The sequence below is a fragment of the Parasteatoda tepidariorum genome, chromosome 3 (assembly GCF_982258835.1).
Source record: "Parasteatoda tepidariorum strain Cologne lab strain chromosome 3, Ptep-v5.0, whole genome shotgun sequence".
NCBI classification, from domain to species: Eukaryota; Metazoa; Arthropoda; class Arachnida; order Araneae; family Theridiidae; genus Parasteatoda; species Parasteatoda tepidariorum.
In genome coordinates, this window is record NC_141757.1 from 95,144,364 (window position 1) to 95,163,357 (window position 18,994).

The 18,994-nt window shown below is 27.6% G+C and overlaps 1 protein-coding gene across 1 annotated transcript in view; it reads right to left on the reverse strand.

The window, feature by feature from the left end:
• The window catches only part of LOC107451400 (uncharacterized), an 84,388-nt gene extending 65,717 nt beyond the window's left edge, over window positions 1-18,671 (reverse strand). The window contains exon 1 of the mRNA XM_016067475.4: window positions 18,525-18,671. Within this exon, the coding sequence (XP_015922961.1) occupies window positions 18,525-18,570 (46 nt within the window). The 5' untranslated portion in view covers window positions 18,571-18,671. The remainder of the gene's footprint in view (window positions 1-18,524) is intronic.
• Between the last annotated feature and the right edge of the window lie 323 nt (window positions 18,672-18,994).

Here is an 18,994-nt window from a genome sequence, read left to right on the forward strand (position 1 = left end):
CTGCGTTTAAAACAAACTTTTCTAAAGCGTAAAGTAATCAATATTAAAGCATCGAGTAAAAATTTTGTTCAAAAGTTTATGTAACAACTTGCTAAGTCTTAAGAGCTAAGTTAAAGTTAATTTTCATATTTCCGACAGTTTATTCTTGTACTACATTATGCACTTCGAAATTCGTTTTTTTAGTACATCATCTTGTTAAAAAATAATATTTCAATATGCGAAGAAAATATTTATTTGTAAAAAAAAAATGACTTTCTAAATCACGAATTTCAGTGATAATTTTCTAACATCTTATTAACAAGACTCACAGAGAAAAAACTCTAGTTAAATTACCGTAATGTAAGATGATAAAATTTCTGATAAAAAGACATAATTCTGGTGATAAAACCAAAATATACGGTATTCAAACCATTCATTTAGTAATTTTTCCGTTCATATTTATTCACCAAATAAATGGTTTTTATGTCATGCTCTAAAGTATCATGATAAAATTACCAAATTTTACCACATTTACGAAATTTTACCACTCATTATAAAACCATACTTTATTGTTGATTTTTGGTATTCCCATAGAGCAGAAGCAAGACAAATTTCACCATATTCTGGTAATATTGACCATACTCTTTTTCTCAGTGCACTTTTTGAGTTACATATTCTTTTTACGGCAATAATTTAAAGTTTAACAAAATGTGAAAGACAGTATTGACATAGTTCTTCAAAAAAAATATTATAGAGTTTCGTTACATTTTAATAGTAGATGACAACATATTTAATTTTACTTTTTCACAAAATACAGAAATTTATTTCAGATAAAACTAACCTTGCAGATAACACAATTTATAAATAAGAATTTTTTTAAACATATTTTATGCTAATTAACGAATTGCCAATCTGACATCACATAAATCATTAAATGTCATTTAAAAACAAACAACATGTAACTTGTTCAACTAAACTAGAACAACTCAAAAATTCTTTTTGAAATTTTTTACCCACACAAAAGTTCAAATGAACGAACGTAGGTATCACAAAATTAATTCACTCTAATTAAAATAAACCGCAGACATTTCTTATTTTGAGCATGAAAATTTATCTTATTTTCTCACAATCTTAATACAAATATAATTCCAAATGATTAATTCATCACACAGAAAAAAAGCTTTATTTAAATTCTATACAATAGATGGAAAATACAATAATATCAGAATGCAATAATTGCATTCAAATACCGTCTTTACGTAAGTTACTAAAATTTTCTTTTCATTTCAAACATGACAGACATTTTAATTAGTTTATTATTATCTGACAATCATTAATCATAATGACGATTCAGTGATTCAGAATTCTGTTTACTGTATTCTTTAAAATATTGATTACTAACTAATACAAGGGAGCTAATTGTAAAAGCATACAATTTAAAGCGTTTGCAGAAATGCGATTTGCAATTTTAAGTAGTATAAATTTGTAATAAGCAATTGCTAGTTGTTCAGCTAATATTGATGAATTCAAATCCGAGTATCAGCTTTACAGTGTTTAAGTAATGTTCACCATCTTTCTTTAGTTCTATGATATAGACTCAATACAAGGTAAAGACTCAATAAAAATGTACAGTCAATTTTTAAAAAAATTTATAATTAAAATATTGAAAAAATGCCTAACTGATTTGAAACATATATTTATTAAATCTTCTTAAGACACCATATCATAGAATAAACACAACCACGTGTTTTAGAAAGGACTTACCTTACTGTTTATTCTGTGATATGGTGTCCTAAGAAGAGATACTAAATGTTTACGTGTTCAAAGCCAGTTTGGTATTTCTTCAATATTTTAATTACTATTTTTTTAATTGATCGTACAGTGTGGAATAAGAAATAGGTCATCCTAAATAACTTTTCATCTAATGACCGGATCTTCATGTTCTAGGACTCAATCTTATTGGCTTGAGTGGATGATCTCAAATATGCTAATTAATAAGTGCAGACGATATTTAAATTACGAAATTAGACACAAAGAAGTACTTTTTTTATGTAAACATAGCTTTTTTTTTTTATCTCGGATTCAGATCTCTGACCTCGTAAATGTTTGGGGTTGCCGCAATCTGGGAAATATGGTCCCAATAGTTTGGTCAGTAGAGCGCTTCAACGTTGGGACAACTTAAAGTTAATTTTACTTTTGCTTATTTCGCAATGTCCCGAGAACTTTTTAAGCGAATTGAAAAATTTTTGTATACAATTATAAAATTCGTTCATCCAAACATAAATCCATGCAAAAAATAAATTTTAGTAAATATTAATTATATTTTTTATTATTTTATTTAATAATACTCGGAAAAATTTCGAATTGTAAGGTGTATAATTTTTTGCATCATTTTAAAGAATATAATTTTACTTGTCAAAATACGAAATTTGAGCAAAATTGGTCAAATAGCTCCTGAGAATTCGTTTTTTAAATATCTAACTTTTTAAAAATTCAATTTCGCAGGAGCTATTCAACTAATTTTGCTCAAATTTTGTATTTTGCTTTGTAAAAATATATTCTTTGAAATGGTTCAAAAAATTTTGCACCTTACAATTCAAATTCGATTTAGCATAATTAATAAAATATCATCTACGCTTATTAATGGAAGATCCGATTATTAAATCCAAAGTTATTCAGCATGGTCCGTTTTTCTGACACACTGTACACTTTTATTGAAACTTTACATTTCTATCATTGAACATTACTTAAACATTGTGTAGCTGATATTCTGATTTGAATTCATCAGTTTTAGTTAAACAACTAGAACATTGCTTATGAGAAATTTATACTGGTTAAAACTGCAAATCGCATCTCTGGTAGTATAATAACTACCAAGCTCTTTAAAATATATGGTTTTACTGCGTGTTCTTTTGTAGTTAACAATCAATACTTGCAGTAAACAGAATTTTGAATGTCTGCACACTTTATTATGATTAATATGTGTCATGCTAATTGATTACTTACTGAAAAAAAAGTTAATTTAAACAATTATGAACTCGTATCTGTATTTATTCTTTAACATGATGTCTGAAGAAGAATTAATAAATATTTATTTTCAGTGCTTATAGTTAATATTTTTTTAAAAATCCAATTTTTTGTTTATTCATTATCATTCATTTTTTTCCATCCATTTTTAATTCAATGATATAGATGTAAAGTTTCAATAAAAAGGCACATTCAGTTTGTTTAAAAAAACAATAATTAAAATATTGAAGATTTACTTAACGGGTTTGAAGTACATAAATACTTATTAACTCTTTTTAAGAGCACATAAATATATTAAGACACCATATGAACTCTTTTTAAGACGCCTGAAGAAAATTTTAATAAATATTTATTCAAAATATTCATAATCAATCAAATCAATCCAAAAATCCACAATTTCTTTTAAAAAATTTAATTACAAAAAAAATTACGTTTTCCCTTATATATTATGTCAGCGACAAAATCATGATTTATAAATCATTAATTTCACAGTTAAATATTCCAATTGAACGGTGTAAATTATGTGTTATAACAAAATCAACTTAAATTTTAAAGTCTGTCCAAAACAACTCAATAAATCTATTTTTTCCACGCCCCTATATCAGCTTGAAAAATGAATCCAGGTAACTGAAAATTATTTGATCATAAATCATATATCATAATGCTCAACTCAAAAATATTTTTAATGTTTTTTTTTAAAAAAAGAAAAGGAGTGAATGAAAAAATTAGACTTCAGCACGTTAGATGCGTTAAATCATCCATTTAACTTTTTATCATCATGTTGACCTTCCCAGCCCACGGCAAAGACACAAAACATTTTAACTACACAAAACAAAGCAAAAAAAAAAAAGCTTTTGTAAAGAAGATGCCGAAATAGCATAGCTCAATTTTATTGCTCACTATCTCTCACTATAAGGTAGAATTAAAATTCTCTAAGATCTCAGTGGTATTTCTGTCATGGCGCGCTGACCTTGCCAACACTTTTCTTTTTTCATTCTCTTAAATGTGTGCGGCCACTTTAATTTATACTTTTCGCCCACGTCCGGTCCAGGCAAGAACACATTTTTGCACATTCTTATTAACTAGCCAAGTGAAATGATCTCTCAAAAATGAATCGCTCAGCAGGAAAGAAAACTTGGTGAAAAAACATTTATTTTGTTTTGCCATTTTTTTTCCTCCCTTGCACTCGTGTTTTTCAAAAATGCTTTTACTTTAACAATTTATTTTAAGCACACCCTATTTATTTTATTTAGAAATTCCTTTAAAATATTTTTGTTTTTATTATTTCTCTTATTTGGTCTAAAATGTATTGATGCACTTGGAATATGTACTGTCTGAAATTCGAACTCGTTTCATTCAGATAAGGTGTGCTTTTTTCTTTTTTCTAAAGCACAAGGAATTTATTTTCATTTCAAATGTGTGTGGCCATTTTAGTTTATACTTTTCACCTAAATCTGGTTTTCACAAAATAATGTTTTTGTTCATTTTTATAAACTTGCCATATGAAATGATCCTTCAAAACAAACGAAAAATCACTCAGCAGGAAATAAAAAACTTTATTCCCGGATGAGAAAGCATTTTTTTTACTATGCTTCTTTCCTCTTGCAATCATGACTTTATTTATTTAGTTATTTATTATTAATTTATTTCTAAAAAATATTTAAACCCTTTCATTTTACTCAAAAATTCTGCAAAAAATATTGCTTTTAAATCATTTTTATTATTTTGCTCATAATATATAAATGCTCTATTCCAGAGAATTGAACTCGTTTTATCCAATCAGATGCATTCAGAAACAAAAAAAAATCAAATTTCCTGTTAAAGAAAAAACAAATTTTCCTTTCTTGTTCTTTTTTTTTCTTTTTTTCAAAAATTTTGTATAAAATATTTTATTTTGCCTATATGTATTATCGCTCTTTCTATTTCACCCCTTTGCATCTTGACTTTGAAAAATTAATGTACAAATATATTTCTTAAAAATATTTATTATTTTCGTTAGTTAAAATATTCTATAAAAAAATTCTTTTTTTTAACAGTTCTGTTATTTTTCTTGCGATATAATACATTGCATTCCTTACTTTGAAAATGTTTTTCATTTCAAATTTATTTCTTAAAAATATTTATAATCTTCCTTATATTTCCAAATATTCTGTAAAAAAAATTTTTATTATTATTTCTATTATTTTTTCGTGTAATTTATAGAAGCTCTTTAACTGTTAAACTTGAACTAGCAGTAAAATTTGAATTTCCGCTGTAGAGAAATCACAAACTTAAACAGAAAAAAAAATAATTCTCCTTTAAAATGTAACAGGTAACTTGAATTAAAAAGGATATCTGGAAAGAAAATATGATTCTCTCATTATCAGGAAAGACAATTTGGAGTTTTAAAAAAAAATTTATTTTTTTCCGTATTTTTCCTTTGAATTAGAAAAATGCTTTTCTTTCCAACCAATTTATTTTTTAAAAATACTCCATTATTTTTGTTAGTTAAAAATTCTGTAATAAATGTATTTTTTTAAAAACATTTTTATTATTTTTCTTGCAAGATGTGAAATTTGGACTCCTTTTATTCATATCTGATAATCTTCTGTAACAAAGATTATTTTTATTTAAAATATGACCAGCCACTTAAACCCCGATTCTTGATCAAGTCATAGTCATATTTTTTCATACTCTTATTAACTAACCAAGTGAAATGATTTCTCAGAAGAAAATAACAATAATTTTAAAAAAATATAATTTTAAAAAATAAATATCTATTTTTTGCATTCGTAACTTTCTAAAAGGTTTTCATCCCTCAAAAACATTCAACTTTTTTTTTTCATCAAAAATTTTTTTTAAAAATTACTTCCTTTACCACATTTATTATTTTGCTAACAGATAATTTATTATTTTGCAAATTTCAGATTTGCTTCACCCAGATCTGATAATAATTCATAATTTTCTTTTGAAATTTTTTTTTATTTTCAATTAAAATGTGACTGGTTTCTTGAATTAGCACTTTCTGCCCGAACTAGGCAAGAAATTATTTTTGTAAATTTTATTTGACTAACGAAGAAAGACGGACTCTCCTGAAGAAAATAAGAATTCCAAAAACTACTTAGCCTGAAAAAAACTTATACGTTTTAGTCATCGGTTTTTTTATTCATTTTTTTCCTTCGCATTATTGACTTTGGAAATTTGTTTTCATTGTTTATTCACTTCTAAAAAATATTCAACTCAACCATGACAAAATAAGTTATTTTTTATACAAAATTACCCCAGCAATAATTTTACCTTGTCCTCAGTTGAGCTATAAGAACAGGAATCAATTTGTCCTTTCAGAACATGAGGCCCTATAAGATCATGAACCAATTGGACGAACCTTTTAAGAGACCAATTTTGAGAAGTCAATATTTTTGAATATTAATCCTAGAATGGCAGAATAATAAGTATAAATTATCGGGTGAATCTGGCAATTCTATATAAGGCCGATATTGGTTGTAAAGTGGCTGTAAAATGTCGGGTGAATCTGACAATTCTATATAGAACCTATATTGGTTGTAAAGTGGCTGTAAAATGTCGGGTGAATCTGATAATTCTATATAGAACCTATATTGGTTGTAAAGTGGCTGTAAAATGTCGGGTGAATCTGACAATTCTATATAGCGCCAATATAGGAAAAATAACGGCCCTTGGAACCCATATTGAGCCAAGAATCGTGAATATTGGTCCAATGAGGGAACAACTTATTTTACTGCTAGGGTAGTTTTTCACGTATAAATTATAAATTTCACGCATAAATTATTCAGACATTTACTTAAATTTTTGTTTGAACTTTCACTGTGATTCAAACAAAAATTAGTTATAATTACACTCCGAATTATCTTTTCACTATCACATAAAAATTGTTATGGGCTGTAAATGATAGGGCGGTGGTGAAAAATAGTTAATTTATTTTTAACGCTGCTTTAGAGATAAGTTTTCATAAACTTATTATTATTCTTTAGGTATACGTGTTACTTGATTTGAATTTCTAATTATCACTAAAATGTAATTTACAAAGCAATTAATATTATTATTCGACCGCAATCTTTATCGACCATATAATCAACATAACATTGCGTCACCTTTAATTTGCCACTAATATGGTATTAACAACTGTGGTAATAAAAAAACTCTATTAAGTAACTGAATTAACTCTGTTCTTATTTTTAAATTTTCTTCTCTTAACTTAATTTACCTCAATTCCTTCAGAAAAAAATTTTTAAATTAGTGACTTATAGCAATTTTTTCGTGAAAACTGCATGTTTTAATAAAAATGTAGAACAGTAAAATTAGGATCCGAATTTGAGGGAATCATTTCGATTTACTTTGCTAACGAATACTTTATCTTTGTATACAGCTTTATTTTTATTTAAAGTGCTTTTATCTTTGTAATAGTAAAGCAAAAATTTATAATTTAATAGCTTAAAAACTTTTTAAATTTGTGCCCACAGAAATTCCACTAAAATTGCCGTAGTGTACGATAATAACATTTCTGGTAAATAAAAACCATTCTGGTTAATAAAACCAAAATACATGGTATTTAAATCATTCATTTGGCAATTTTTCCCTTCAAATATAGCGATTTACCGGAAATTCTGGTTTTTAAAATTATAGTTCTTATTACCACACATTTAGTTGAAAATGCAAAACTATAAAAAATAAATTTAACCGAATCAAGGATTTTTATGCCATACTCAAAGTATTATGATAAATTAGCAACTTTTATCACATTTGAAATTCTATCACATATTATAAGATCATATTTTATGGTTAAATTTACCAAAATCATTGCCAAAGCGATTCGGTAAAAATTACCGACCTTTTTTGATGTTCTCATAAATCCAGAAGCAGGGTAAATTTTACCATATTCTGGAAGCTTTGACCATACGTTTTTCCTTAGTGTGCTCTCGAAACAATTAAACAATGAGAGAAGATTGACAATAGAATTAAATAGCAGCAATTGCATAAAAACCGGTTTATAACTCTGCAATAGATTAATGTCAGAAATTCCATTCTAGTCCTCAGGGTTAGGACTAATGTCCTTATATGGAAATATATTTCCCTTACCATAATTGTCTTTTAACAAAATACTTAATCAAATGTTTAAGCTGTCTAGATGAATAGCACTCAATCATAATATATTTTAAATCTGTTAAAAATATGCCATAAAGAAGGAAAATAATAGAATGATCTGTAAGGAGTATAATAGATTTCAAAATACATTTTTCACTCATTTAAGGAGAATAGTTTTTAAAAAAATAAGATTAATTACTGACTACGAAAGCATAAATATAAAAACTTTAAGGAAATGCAAGCGTGAAAAGTATTAAATAATTAAAATAAGGAATGGGCTTTAAAAGATCTATTATGAAATATAAGAAATGTAATTTTTTATATAATAAAAGTTACTTTTTTCCTAGTTGAAGGGATACTCAAATTTAATATCATTTAGGTAAATGATAGAATCATTCATTTTCTTAATTTTTAAAAAAAATTTACACTTCTCCCTTAATCTTCAGCATTTTAAAATAGCTAAAATTAATATATTTTCCCTCGCGTTCTACTCTATAAGTTTAAAGTCATTCATCAGAGAGGTTGCAATTGATTTGCTTTAATTTGCCCTTTAACAGTCATTAAAACTTAAACCTATATCGGCTTACTAACGACTATCATTTTGCATAACCCTAAAAACATTGTATACTACAAAATTATATTACATTAATCATTAAAATTTAACTTTTTATATTCAAGAAGAAAAAATTTCTGATAAAATACTGAACTTTATAGTAATAACATTTCTGAAAAAGAAAACATAATTTAATTTAATAAAATATACGGTATTCATTTGGTAATTTTTCCGTTCATATGGTAAAGGCTTACCAGAATCTCTGGTTTTCAAAATTTTAGTTCTTATTACCACACATTCAGTAAAAAATACCCAACTATGAAGTATCTTTAATCGAATAAATGATTTTCATGCTAGGATCTAAGGTATTAAGATAAAGTTACCAAATTGTACCATAACCATCATCATACCATCACACAATATAAAAGCATATTTTATTGTTTATATTACCAAAATCATTACAAAGTGCTTCAGTAGAAATTACCGAGCTTTCAGTAAAAATTACCGAGCTCAGAAATACAATAAATTTTACTATATTTTGGAAATTTTCACCATACTTTTTTCTTAGTGATTAACTTTATATAATTAATACCCCATTCGTTATTTTTAGTAAAATAATTTTAAAACTTCTGAGTATAAAACCTCAATGGTCAGACCGGGCTTACATAGAACAATATAAGATAACATACGACATATTAATACTATTAAAGATGACCGATTTCTTGTGGTGTTTTTTCTTTTCTTGAGATTATTTGTTCTCATGAGAAATATTGCCATGAGAAATGTCTTTTTTTTTACTTATGAAGTCCGAATCCCATGGACGCGAAAACGTATATGATTAACAACTCGATTCAATTCAAAAGAATGAGGAAGACTATCTGTGGATTGTTTTATAATAATGATGATAAAAATAAGATATAATGACTTTCTTAACATCTTTCAAAGCAAGAAAGATTGATAATGCGATTCGTTGACTAGTCAGTTATGACTACGAGGGCTCAAAATAAAGATGTGTGTAAGTGAGGGTTTTTTTTTTTAACATTTTGCACTTATTTTTATTTTTATTTTGTACTTATTTTTGTTATATTTGGCACTCGGTTTTCCTTTTGCACTTAGTTTTTTTCTTTTTATAAAACTCTCAGATTATATTAAACAATATTTTGAAATTTATATTTAGATTTCAAAAAATTACAAAAGGCTGAAAAAGGTCCAAGGCTGCAGAAGATCCAATAGTACAACTGATTCGAAGCAGTGTCAAAATAGCTCAAAGGATTTTATTCGAGCTCTAAGATTACAATTAGCTGATTTGTATTTCTGATTGCAATAAATTAATTAAAACCATTTTAACCAAATAGATTAGAGTTTAAACTTAAATCAATGTCAAAATGATTAAAAAAACATTTTTACATGATAACAGATCTATGCCATTTTTTTAGAATCAATCACTTTGAATTAGTTTTTCGAATTAACTTATTTTAACCGCACTGTTAAAAAAATCCAGATGAAATTACGGTAAAAAAACTGTAATTTTTAACAGAAATTTTTAAGAAACAAAAATATGTGGTAGCATAATTTTTACAATAATACTTACTGCAAACCTACTGAATCACTGTAGTTAAGTAAGTCTTTGTGTGCTCAGGATGCCAATATTATTTACCGAAATTCGATCCGGAATTTTTTACAGTGTATCAGATTAAATTCGAATGAGAGTAAAAACAATTATTTGAAATGATGAATTACTTCAGCTATTAGAATCATTGATTCAAAGAAGTTAATCAACTTTCATGCTTATACTACTCGAACTGTCTATACCTCTTCAACCATAAAAAATACTCTTTTAACTTGCCGATAGGTTGGTTTTAATATTTATAATAAATTTTACTTTTTAATAATCACCATTTTGTAAATTTTCTAATTGTTTTAGTAAAAATAAAATCATAATTATGAATTATGTCAGACAATTCCGTACTGAGAAAAAATTATTAGTTATCCATATACTTTACTTTAGATAGTATTCTTATCTTCAAAAATCATATTACGGTTACAAGTGTTTGGACATAATAACAATTAAATATTTTAAAACATGTTTAAGAGTCATGTCATGTTTCTTCTTCTTAAAACCTAGAGGGAAAAAAACAGTATTTCTGGAATATTTTAGTAAGGAGAAAGAAAAATTAAAAAACTTGTGTTTAAATCAGACCACCTCTTGAGAATAAACAAAATAAATATACTGTTTTTTTCTGTGCTTTTTCTTATAATTAGTAATGAAAAGAAAATGTTTAGTTGCTTTATTATTTATCTGATTAAACTCTAACATATGTAAAAGCTTTCCATAATATTTTCTTTCAAAAAATGAGGAAAAAAAGGGAGAAAACTTGCGTTTTGAGTAGACCACCCTTAAGGAATAACAGAACAAATTTTGTATTTTTCTTGTATTTTTTCGTTTATTTTATAATAAGTCTTCGAGGTCTGTAGAAAAAATTATAATATATTATTACAATTACGATTAATTAAAAACCAATTTGGATTCAGATTTTACGAGATTGTTCCATAATTTAGAATTTAATCCACGTATTTCTATAAACCATGATTGAATGCAGTTTCTTTCGATTTCTTCAACATTTGAAGATAGTAAACTTCGTGATAAGAATTTCCTTTTATAATACATAAAAAAAGTAAATAAAATCACAGAATGCAGCCAGAATATTTTATACGACCAACAAGATTTTATTTAATAAAGAATATTAAAATATCTAACATATGAATAGGATATATATATAAAAGTTAATGTTATGTTATGTAGTGAAAATATATATATAAGGATATATATATAAAAGTTAATGTTATGTAGTGAAAATACGTGAGTATTTCTAAAAATATTAATTATTTATTGCCTATTTAATGATATTTAACTCAATTGGGCGTAGAGTCCTTTTGCAAGGACGGTTCCTTTTTTTACAAAAAAAAAAGAAAAAAAGTGGTAGCACAATTGTTTCATTATTAAGATGTATTCTACAGAAACAAGATAATATTCCATAATATATTAATTATATAATTCTTTATGTCTGAAACTGAAGTCACAGCGCAGAACTTTTTGAAAGCGTTTTTAACTATAAAGTGCTAAGTAACAGAAAGAAATATCCACTTTGTGAAAACAAATATGTTCTACCCTTTTTCATCATATTGGTGTTTTTTATGCATAGACAATTTTTGTCGCTGGATGAAATTTTTATAGAAATAAAAACTTAGGCTTGATGAGTTGGAGTTTTTTTTAATTATTGTTATTGGTTTGAAGTAACATATACAGAATATATAAAGTTTTAAGTTTTTCTCTTTAAATGTTTTGACCAGAAATTAAAATTTTTGTCATTTAATATATAGGGTACCAAATTAAGTTCGTATACATTCTTCTGACTTTTGAACTGCTTTCACTGCAAATAATACCCTTTGCTTTTTCGGAATTTCTCCGTATATTTGACGATTTAAAACCGTTTGGTTGACAAGACGGTTTTTTTCCTTTTTTCATCCTAATCACAAACAGATTAAAACCGATGACTGGATGATACAAATTTTGCCGAGATAAAATATTCACATCTGAAGCGAGTACAGATTTACTTAGCAACTTTAACGGAGAAAAATTTTTCCCATATGGTAGAAGTCTGTAGAGGAAACAAATTTATTTTTGTTGAAAGAACTTGTTTTGTTACGGTAAAGAACCCAGTTTGATTTCAAATTTTCATCGTAATTTTTATGGAAAAAACTTGTACTCGTAAGGTAAAAGATCATTGAAGTTACGGATTTTCATCGTAAACTTTACGGTTTTGCACAACCAACCCAGCTGCCGGTTTAAAATCCTAAATTTAATGGGATTTTCTTTTTCAGTGTATAGTTATAAAAGTGATGTCTAGGTACAGAAAAGTGGCTGCTGGGTAAAATATGAAACTATTTACAATTCAATCCTATAGGTAGAATTAACGTTTTTCTCCCGAAAACGGCATGAGATAGGGTAAATTTCAAATTTAGTAAAAAATTAAAATAATAAAATTAGCAAAAAAAATTATAAAATTAGTAATAGAAACGTAGATTGCAAAGTTGTTGCTGTCGTTTGCCATTAAAATATAGGGGATGCACTTCTTGTTTTCCAGTGGCCCCATCTATTTCCAAGAATTCGACGTCACTCACACACATATGTCACTGCCCGTTTATAGGCGCACCCATTCATATATCCACTAGTTCATCCACAGATAGTATTTTGACCTGAATCGGAGAAAGATCAATCTCCAATTCAGTACCCCCCAGAGGTATGATTTGTCATGGAAACATGGAGGACTTTGTGACCTGACAGATTTAACGTGCAACAGTCACCATTTACAATATGGTGAATCTTCGGTTAGCGAGGATTGAACTCACGACCTCTTGGACATGGGCCCAACGCCCAACCTACCAGGCTATCCCGCCGTCGAGCATCATTGATTTAGGACAGAGAAAACCACAACTACATACCACAAGACACCTTAATTTCCGATTTTTTTTAAACATCTCCTATGCGTTTCTTAGTTAATAAAGACATAAAAACATCTTGTAATAAAGATTTTTTACAGAAATATAACAAGTAACATTTTTTTAAAGTATTAATGTGAACAAGTCTTGACCTCGTCTTGAACCGTTTACGATATCGGCACGCTAACTTCTCAGTTTTTCCCTAGGTGGCGCTGAAAGCGATCTCATCGTGCAGTGCACAGTCACTTTTCCATACCTAGACACTACTTCCATGATTAAAGCAAACCGCTCGAGAGGAGAGAGTTAAGAGAATTATGCGATTTTAGAAAAGACCTTACATGGCTGTTTATTTACCGAACGTATTCTTAATAGAAAGTTAAGTTTATAATATATATTATTTCAAAGAAATTTTAAGTCATACATTTAAAAAAATTAATTTTTTACTATACGCCTATGGATGCCAATATTGTGTTGAAATATGGATAAAACCGTTTTTAGCGAAATGTAGTTTGATTGAGAAACAAAGAGGGTAAACCATCAAAAACTGCATGAATTTAATCTGTGGAAAATAATAATATTAGCCACCATATAGCTTCGAAATTTAAAAAAAATTTTGTCAACCCATGGAGAATTGTTCAATTTTTTTATATGAAAACGAAAAGAAAAAAAAATATTATTTGCATTTATTATTCGAATCGAAAGCAAAAACTGAAGATCGGAGCTTTGAAACACTGAGAAAATTGAACACTTATATCACTGCCAAGTCTCTATTTACCATCTGGGTGACCATATATGTGGGATGTTATATTCTCAGCAGGGCACTTTTCTGCAAATATAATTTTATTTTTTATTTTTTTCTCTGAAAAAATATTGATTCATTTTGGAAGATAGGAACATTTTTTCAAACGTTGATTAATGTTTTTTTTCTTGAATAGTATTTACACTTTTTTTTATGTAAGCATACAAGTATCTAGAATGACTTCTTGAAATTTAAATCCGTTTAAACATCACCGTAGAAAGTTAATTATAATATTGCGTAAGCTCCAAAGAGATAATGGTGGGAGTTTTTTTTTTTTTTTTTTTGACAAAGGGGAAGGAATATGAGTATTGTTTAGTAAGACAACCCTTTTCAATCATTTTATAAGAAAAAAACCTACTTGTAAATTATTGAAATAACTAAATTTAAAGACAAAATTAATTTTTAAAAAAAATCTTGCATAAGCATATGTAAAATATCCAGATTATGGTGAAGTATTACGGTAGGAATTTTACTTTTTTTAAGTCCAATTAATACTGACAAGAAGAAAAATAGTCCAAAATCATCGAAAATCTATTGATAACAATTTTTTTAAAATTTAATTTATGATTTTACCCTAAATACCTTTAAATTTTTATAAATTTCAAATTTTTTTGGGGAGTAGGGGGTTTCTTTTCACAATTTTTTGACATAATTTTTTATTTGTGGAAAAGCAAGAAAAATAATTCCAAGAGTACATTTTTAATGCCTTAAATTACTTTTTCATTAAATAACGCCAAATTAAATTAGTTAGTCGATGCCGTAAGCTAATTGAAAAATAAGGCTAATTGAAATTTCTAAATATATCCAGCATTTCTCAATGCACTAGGTGAATTGGAAAAGTATTCTGTACTTTTTAATATGCCTGATATTTTTTAGGTTCATTTCAACCAGCTGAAGTGCCTTATGATTTATGTGGATTTGCACGAAAAAACTCTCAACTGTACCTATATTTGATTAAATTTATCACAAGAAACCTATAATAAGGTATACCTAGAATAAGGTAAACCTATAATACGGGTATAATAAGTCTGTTCACAGAAAGCCATCACTATTTTTGGCTTATTTCAAACTGTCTGAAATTAATTTGGTTAATTGTGCTACGAATTAACCTAATAATATTATTTACTAATCAGCCTAAACTTGTGAGCTTATTGCTATTAAAAAGTGCCAGAAAGTAATGGCGATTTTTCCAATTGATTTGGAGAGCCGGGGTAGCTCAGGGTATTAAGCGCCCCCCCCCCCTAATAACGTGACCTGGTTCGAATCCCAGTCGATAGGAATTACGCACCCTGCTTGCATCGACCACAGTGCTGACGTAAAATATCCTCAGTGGTAGACGGATCATGTGGTAGAGTCTCCTTGCCGTCAATCAAACCGTGGGAGGTTTTTCTCTCCATGTAACGCAAAGCTGGTTAGTTCCATCCTGCACGAAGGCAATTTCTCATAATACTTGATTCAGAAGTTCCCTTGTCTTCTGGATCCGGTTCAGATTACGAGTTGAACATTGGTTGTCGCGAACTCAAAATTGGGTTGGCTGTTCAAGGTCGGTAATAAAATGAAAAATAAAATTAATTTAGAGCATTGTAAAATAACAGCGGCTTTTTTCATGGAGATTTTTCAATTAACCTACATATCGAGAACACAATATTCATCTTCGGCATTTTTAGAGCTTAATTTTTTGTCAATTTATGGATAATAATATGTTTTATTTAAATAATTTAGCATAACATTTAATTAAGTATTTTTAGTCACATGGGTTAATTTCAACTAGAATAAGATTACTACAATTAGACCTGTCGCGATTTCCACTGAACCTATTGATTAGTTACATGCTTGCAAACCATCACTCTCGATCTTACAACATGCTTAAGTACTGTCACAACATCTGTTAGGAGTTTTGATATTAGTTTTTAATAATGTTTTTTAAAAAACTGCCGTTTTTCATGGGCCAATATTTTACTAATTAAAAAGTAAGTAAATAACATTTAAAAGGTTGAAAACTCCTTAGGGACTTTTACATAAGTTAGTTTAAGTTATGTGCAAAGTTTTTCAAAACTTTTAAACATGTATGATTTGCCTGAGATAAAAACGAATATCCACTAATTAAATAAAACCCTGCACACAAAATTTAAATAATCATTACTTGAACATTTTAAAATTAAATTATATAAAAGTATTCATAAAAATTGTATCTAGTTGATGTGGTAGAACAATTGTATAAAGTCTATAACCTTTTCCATTTGTCTATTTATGAATCACCTATTCACTTCGTTTATTCCGTACTGAGAAGAAAAGTATGATCAAAACTATCAGAATATGGTAAAATTTATCGTGTTTCTGGCTCTATGGGAACACCGAGAAGCTCGGTAATTTTACCGATGAGCTTTGGTAATAATTTCGGTTCATTTAACAACGAAATATGGTTTGATAATTTGCGAAAAAATTTGGTAATTTTATAATGATACCTTAGAGTATAATATAAAAACCATTTTTTCAGTTTTGTATTTTTTAGTAAATGTGTGGTAATAAGAACTATAATTTTGAAAACCAGAATTTCCAGCAAACCCTTACCATATGAAGGGAAAAATTATCAAATAAATGGTTTAAATATCGTTTATTTTGTTTTTAATAAACAGAATTATATTTATTTTTTTACTGGAAATGTCGTTACCATAACGGTAATTTTACCAATTTTTTTTTTCGTCGAGTGCCCTTCACTCCTTTTATTTACTCACTATATCAAAAATCATTTATAGTTGGGTCATAACAAAATGTTTTCACGCTCTAATGATAATTACTATTAAAGTCAAAATGCTATTCCAGCATTTAATGATGACGATAACTTAGGCTCATTCATTCTTTTGTATGTCAAAAATTTATGTAGTCTTAAAATAATTTAAGTGAATTATAAATATTGGCTCTAAATGTTACTGTGATGTATTTTAAATTCGTTCACTAGAAACATGTTTGGAAGCATTAGAAAGGACAAAAATATTTTAATCTCATCAGTTTGATCTATCAATTTTATACATCAATATTTTTTCTGTTACAAGGTCTTTGCCCGCACGCCACTTAGAGCAAAAATTCCAAACATTATATTTTATAAACATAGTTGAACAGTCGGCCTAATTTTGAATTTACGACTACTAATGTTCCACTCGGTAGTCATGAAATTTTGAACCCAACCCAGAAGACAAAGGAGCTCATGGATCAAGCATTGGGAGAAAGTTGCCATCACGGAGGACTTTTTTCTTGGAACTAGCTCGCATTTGCGTTACAGGGGGAGGAAAACCACGAAAACCTCCCACGGTTAGCCTGATGGCAAGGGGACTCTAACCTATGATCCGTCTACCACTAAGGATGTTTTTCGCCAGTACCATGGTCGGTGCAAGTAGGGCGAGGAATTCGAATCGACCAGCCATTACTGGGATTCAAACCTGATTCACCTCATTGGAAGGCAAACGCTCTATTCTCTGAGCCCCCACTACTCAAATCGTATAATGTCGAGTGTGATATTTAAGTCGTATATTTGTTTTATATTACATTTTCCAGAGTAAAAAGCGTTTTGGAACTTGATGAATAATGCGCCGTTTTAATATTAAAATAAAAATTAAATTCGAATTTTTGTACCCTAAGTGGAGTAAATATGAAATCAAGTTTTATAAAAGCAAATTAGGTACCTATATAAAAACAAACGATAATATTTTAATCTCTTTTTTGAAGAATGGATAATATGATTCCAGAATTATAGAATGTTAGTAAAATTAAAAGTTTTTAATTTTATCTTTATAAATATTTTTTTAAAAATTTAAAAGTTTTTTTTCCTCTGGTTGGTAAGTGAAATTAATAATTTATGATATCTTAAATAAGTTTTACATTTTTTAAATATACATAGAAAATAATGAATACGCATTGTTTTCATGTATTATTTAAAAAATTATAATTTTCTGCATTTTTTTATTTCTAAAAACTAAGATAATTAAGTATTTTATTAAAAAAAATGACACTTAAAAATTTTTATGTGCAATAGTTCCCATGAGTAATAAATTCTTAGAAAATCTAACAGTGTTTTATTGTATTAGAAAATAATAAGTCATTCTCAAGTATAACAATCTACAAAGTGCTCTAAATATAATATTCACAATATAAAAAAAAATTTTCTAACAAAACAATTCGACAAATATCAATAAGTGTATAAGATTTTCCTTTTGGTAATAATAATTTTCATTATTGTCCCTTTATATTTTTCAAATACATATTAAATACTTATTTGTTTAAATTGGAAAATAACGAAAAATATAACGCATCTAAAAGAAACTAGTCATAAATCTTGTATCAAGTTTTCTTTAGAAATTTTTTCCCATAATATATCCATCAATGATTAAAGAAAAATCTTAATGAGCAATTATCATTAGTTGACTAAGGAAAAATATCTAAAATAAATATCAGTAATTGCACAGAGCGAATATTGAACTCATATCAATTAATGCCGATGTATATTTTCTTTCAATGCACATCAGAAATAGACAGCCGTGTATGAAAAAAAGAAAGAAAATTAGAACTTACACAAGACCAGAAGACAATAAAAGGAGAAGAAAGGCAGAACCGCCATCTCTCATTGCTGCTGCAAGCCGATAAACTCTAGAATTCTACAAGTAGCCTAGAGGAGCGCTGCCATCTTCTAAGGAAGAAAAATAAAACTTTTCATGGACGAGGTGAAAACGATTTCGGAGCGGTGGAACGAAATTGGGCAGAACTCTAATTTCAAGTGACATAAATACATAGAAGACAGAAACACCTCAAATCATTATTTTATTATTATTTTTTTATGTTTGTATACATATATTTTTTTCAATAAAATATAACTAATGCAATAAAAATTTTTAAAAATTATATAGTTCCCTTCGCTTTAAAGCTTAAAAAGTTAATGATATTTGCTTTCTTCTTCTTTTTTCTTTTTTTTTCTATTTTATGATTAAATATTTTAGGTAGTTGTCTTCCAATTTAAAAACACAAAATTCTCTATTTATATTTTT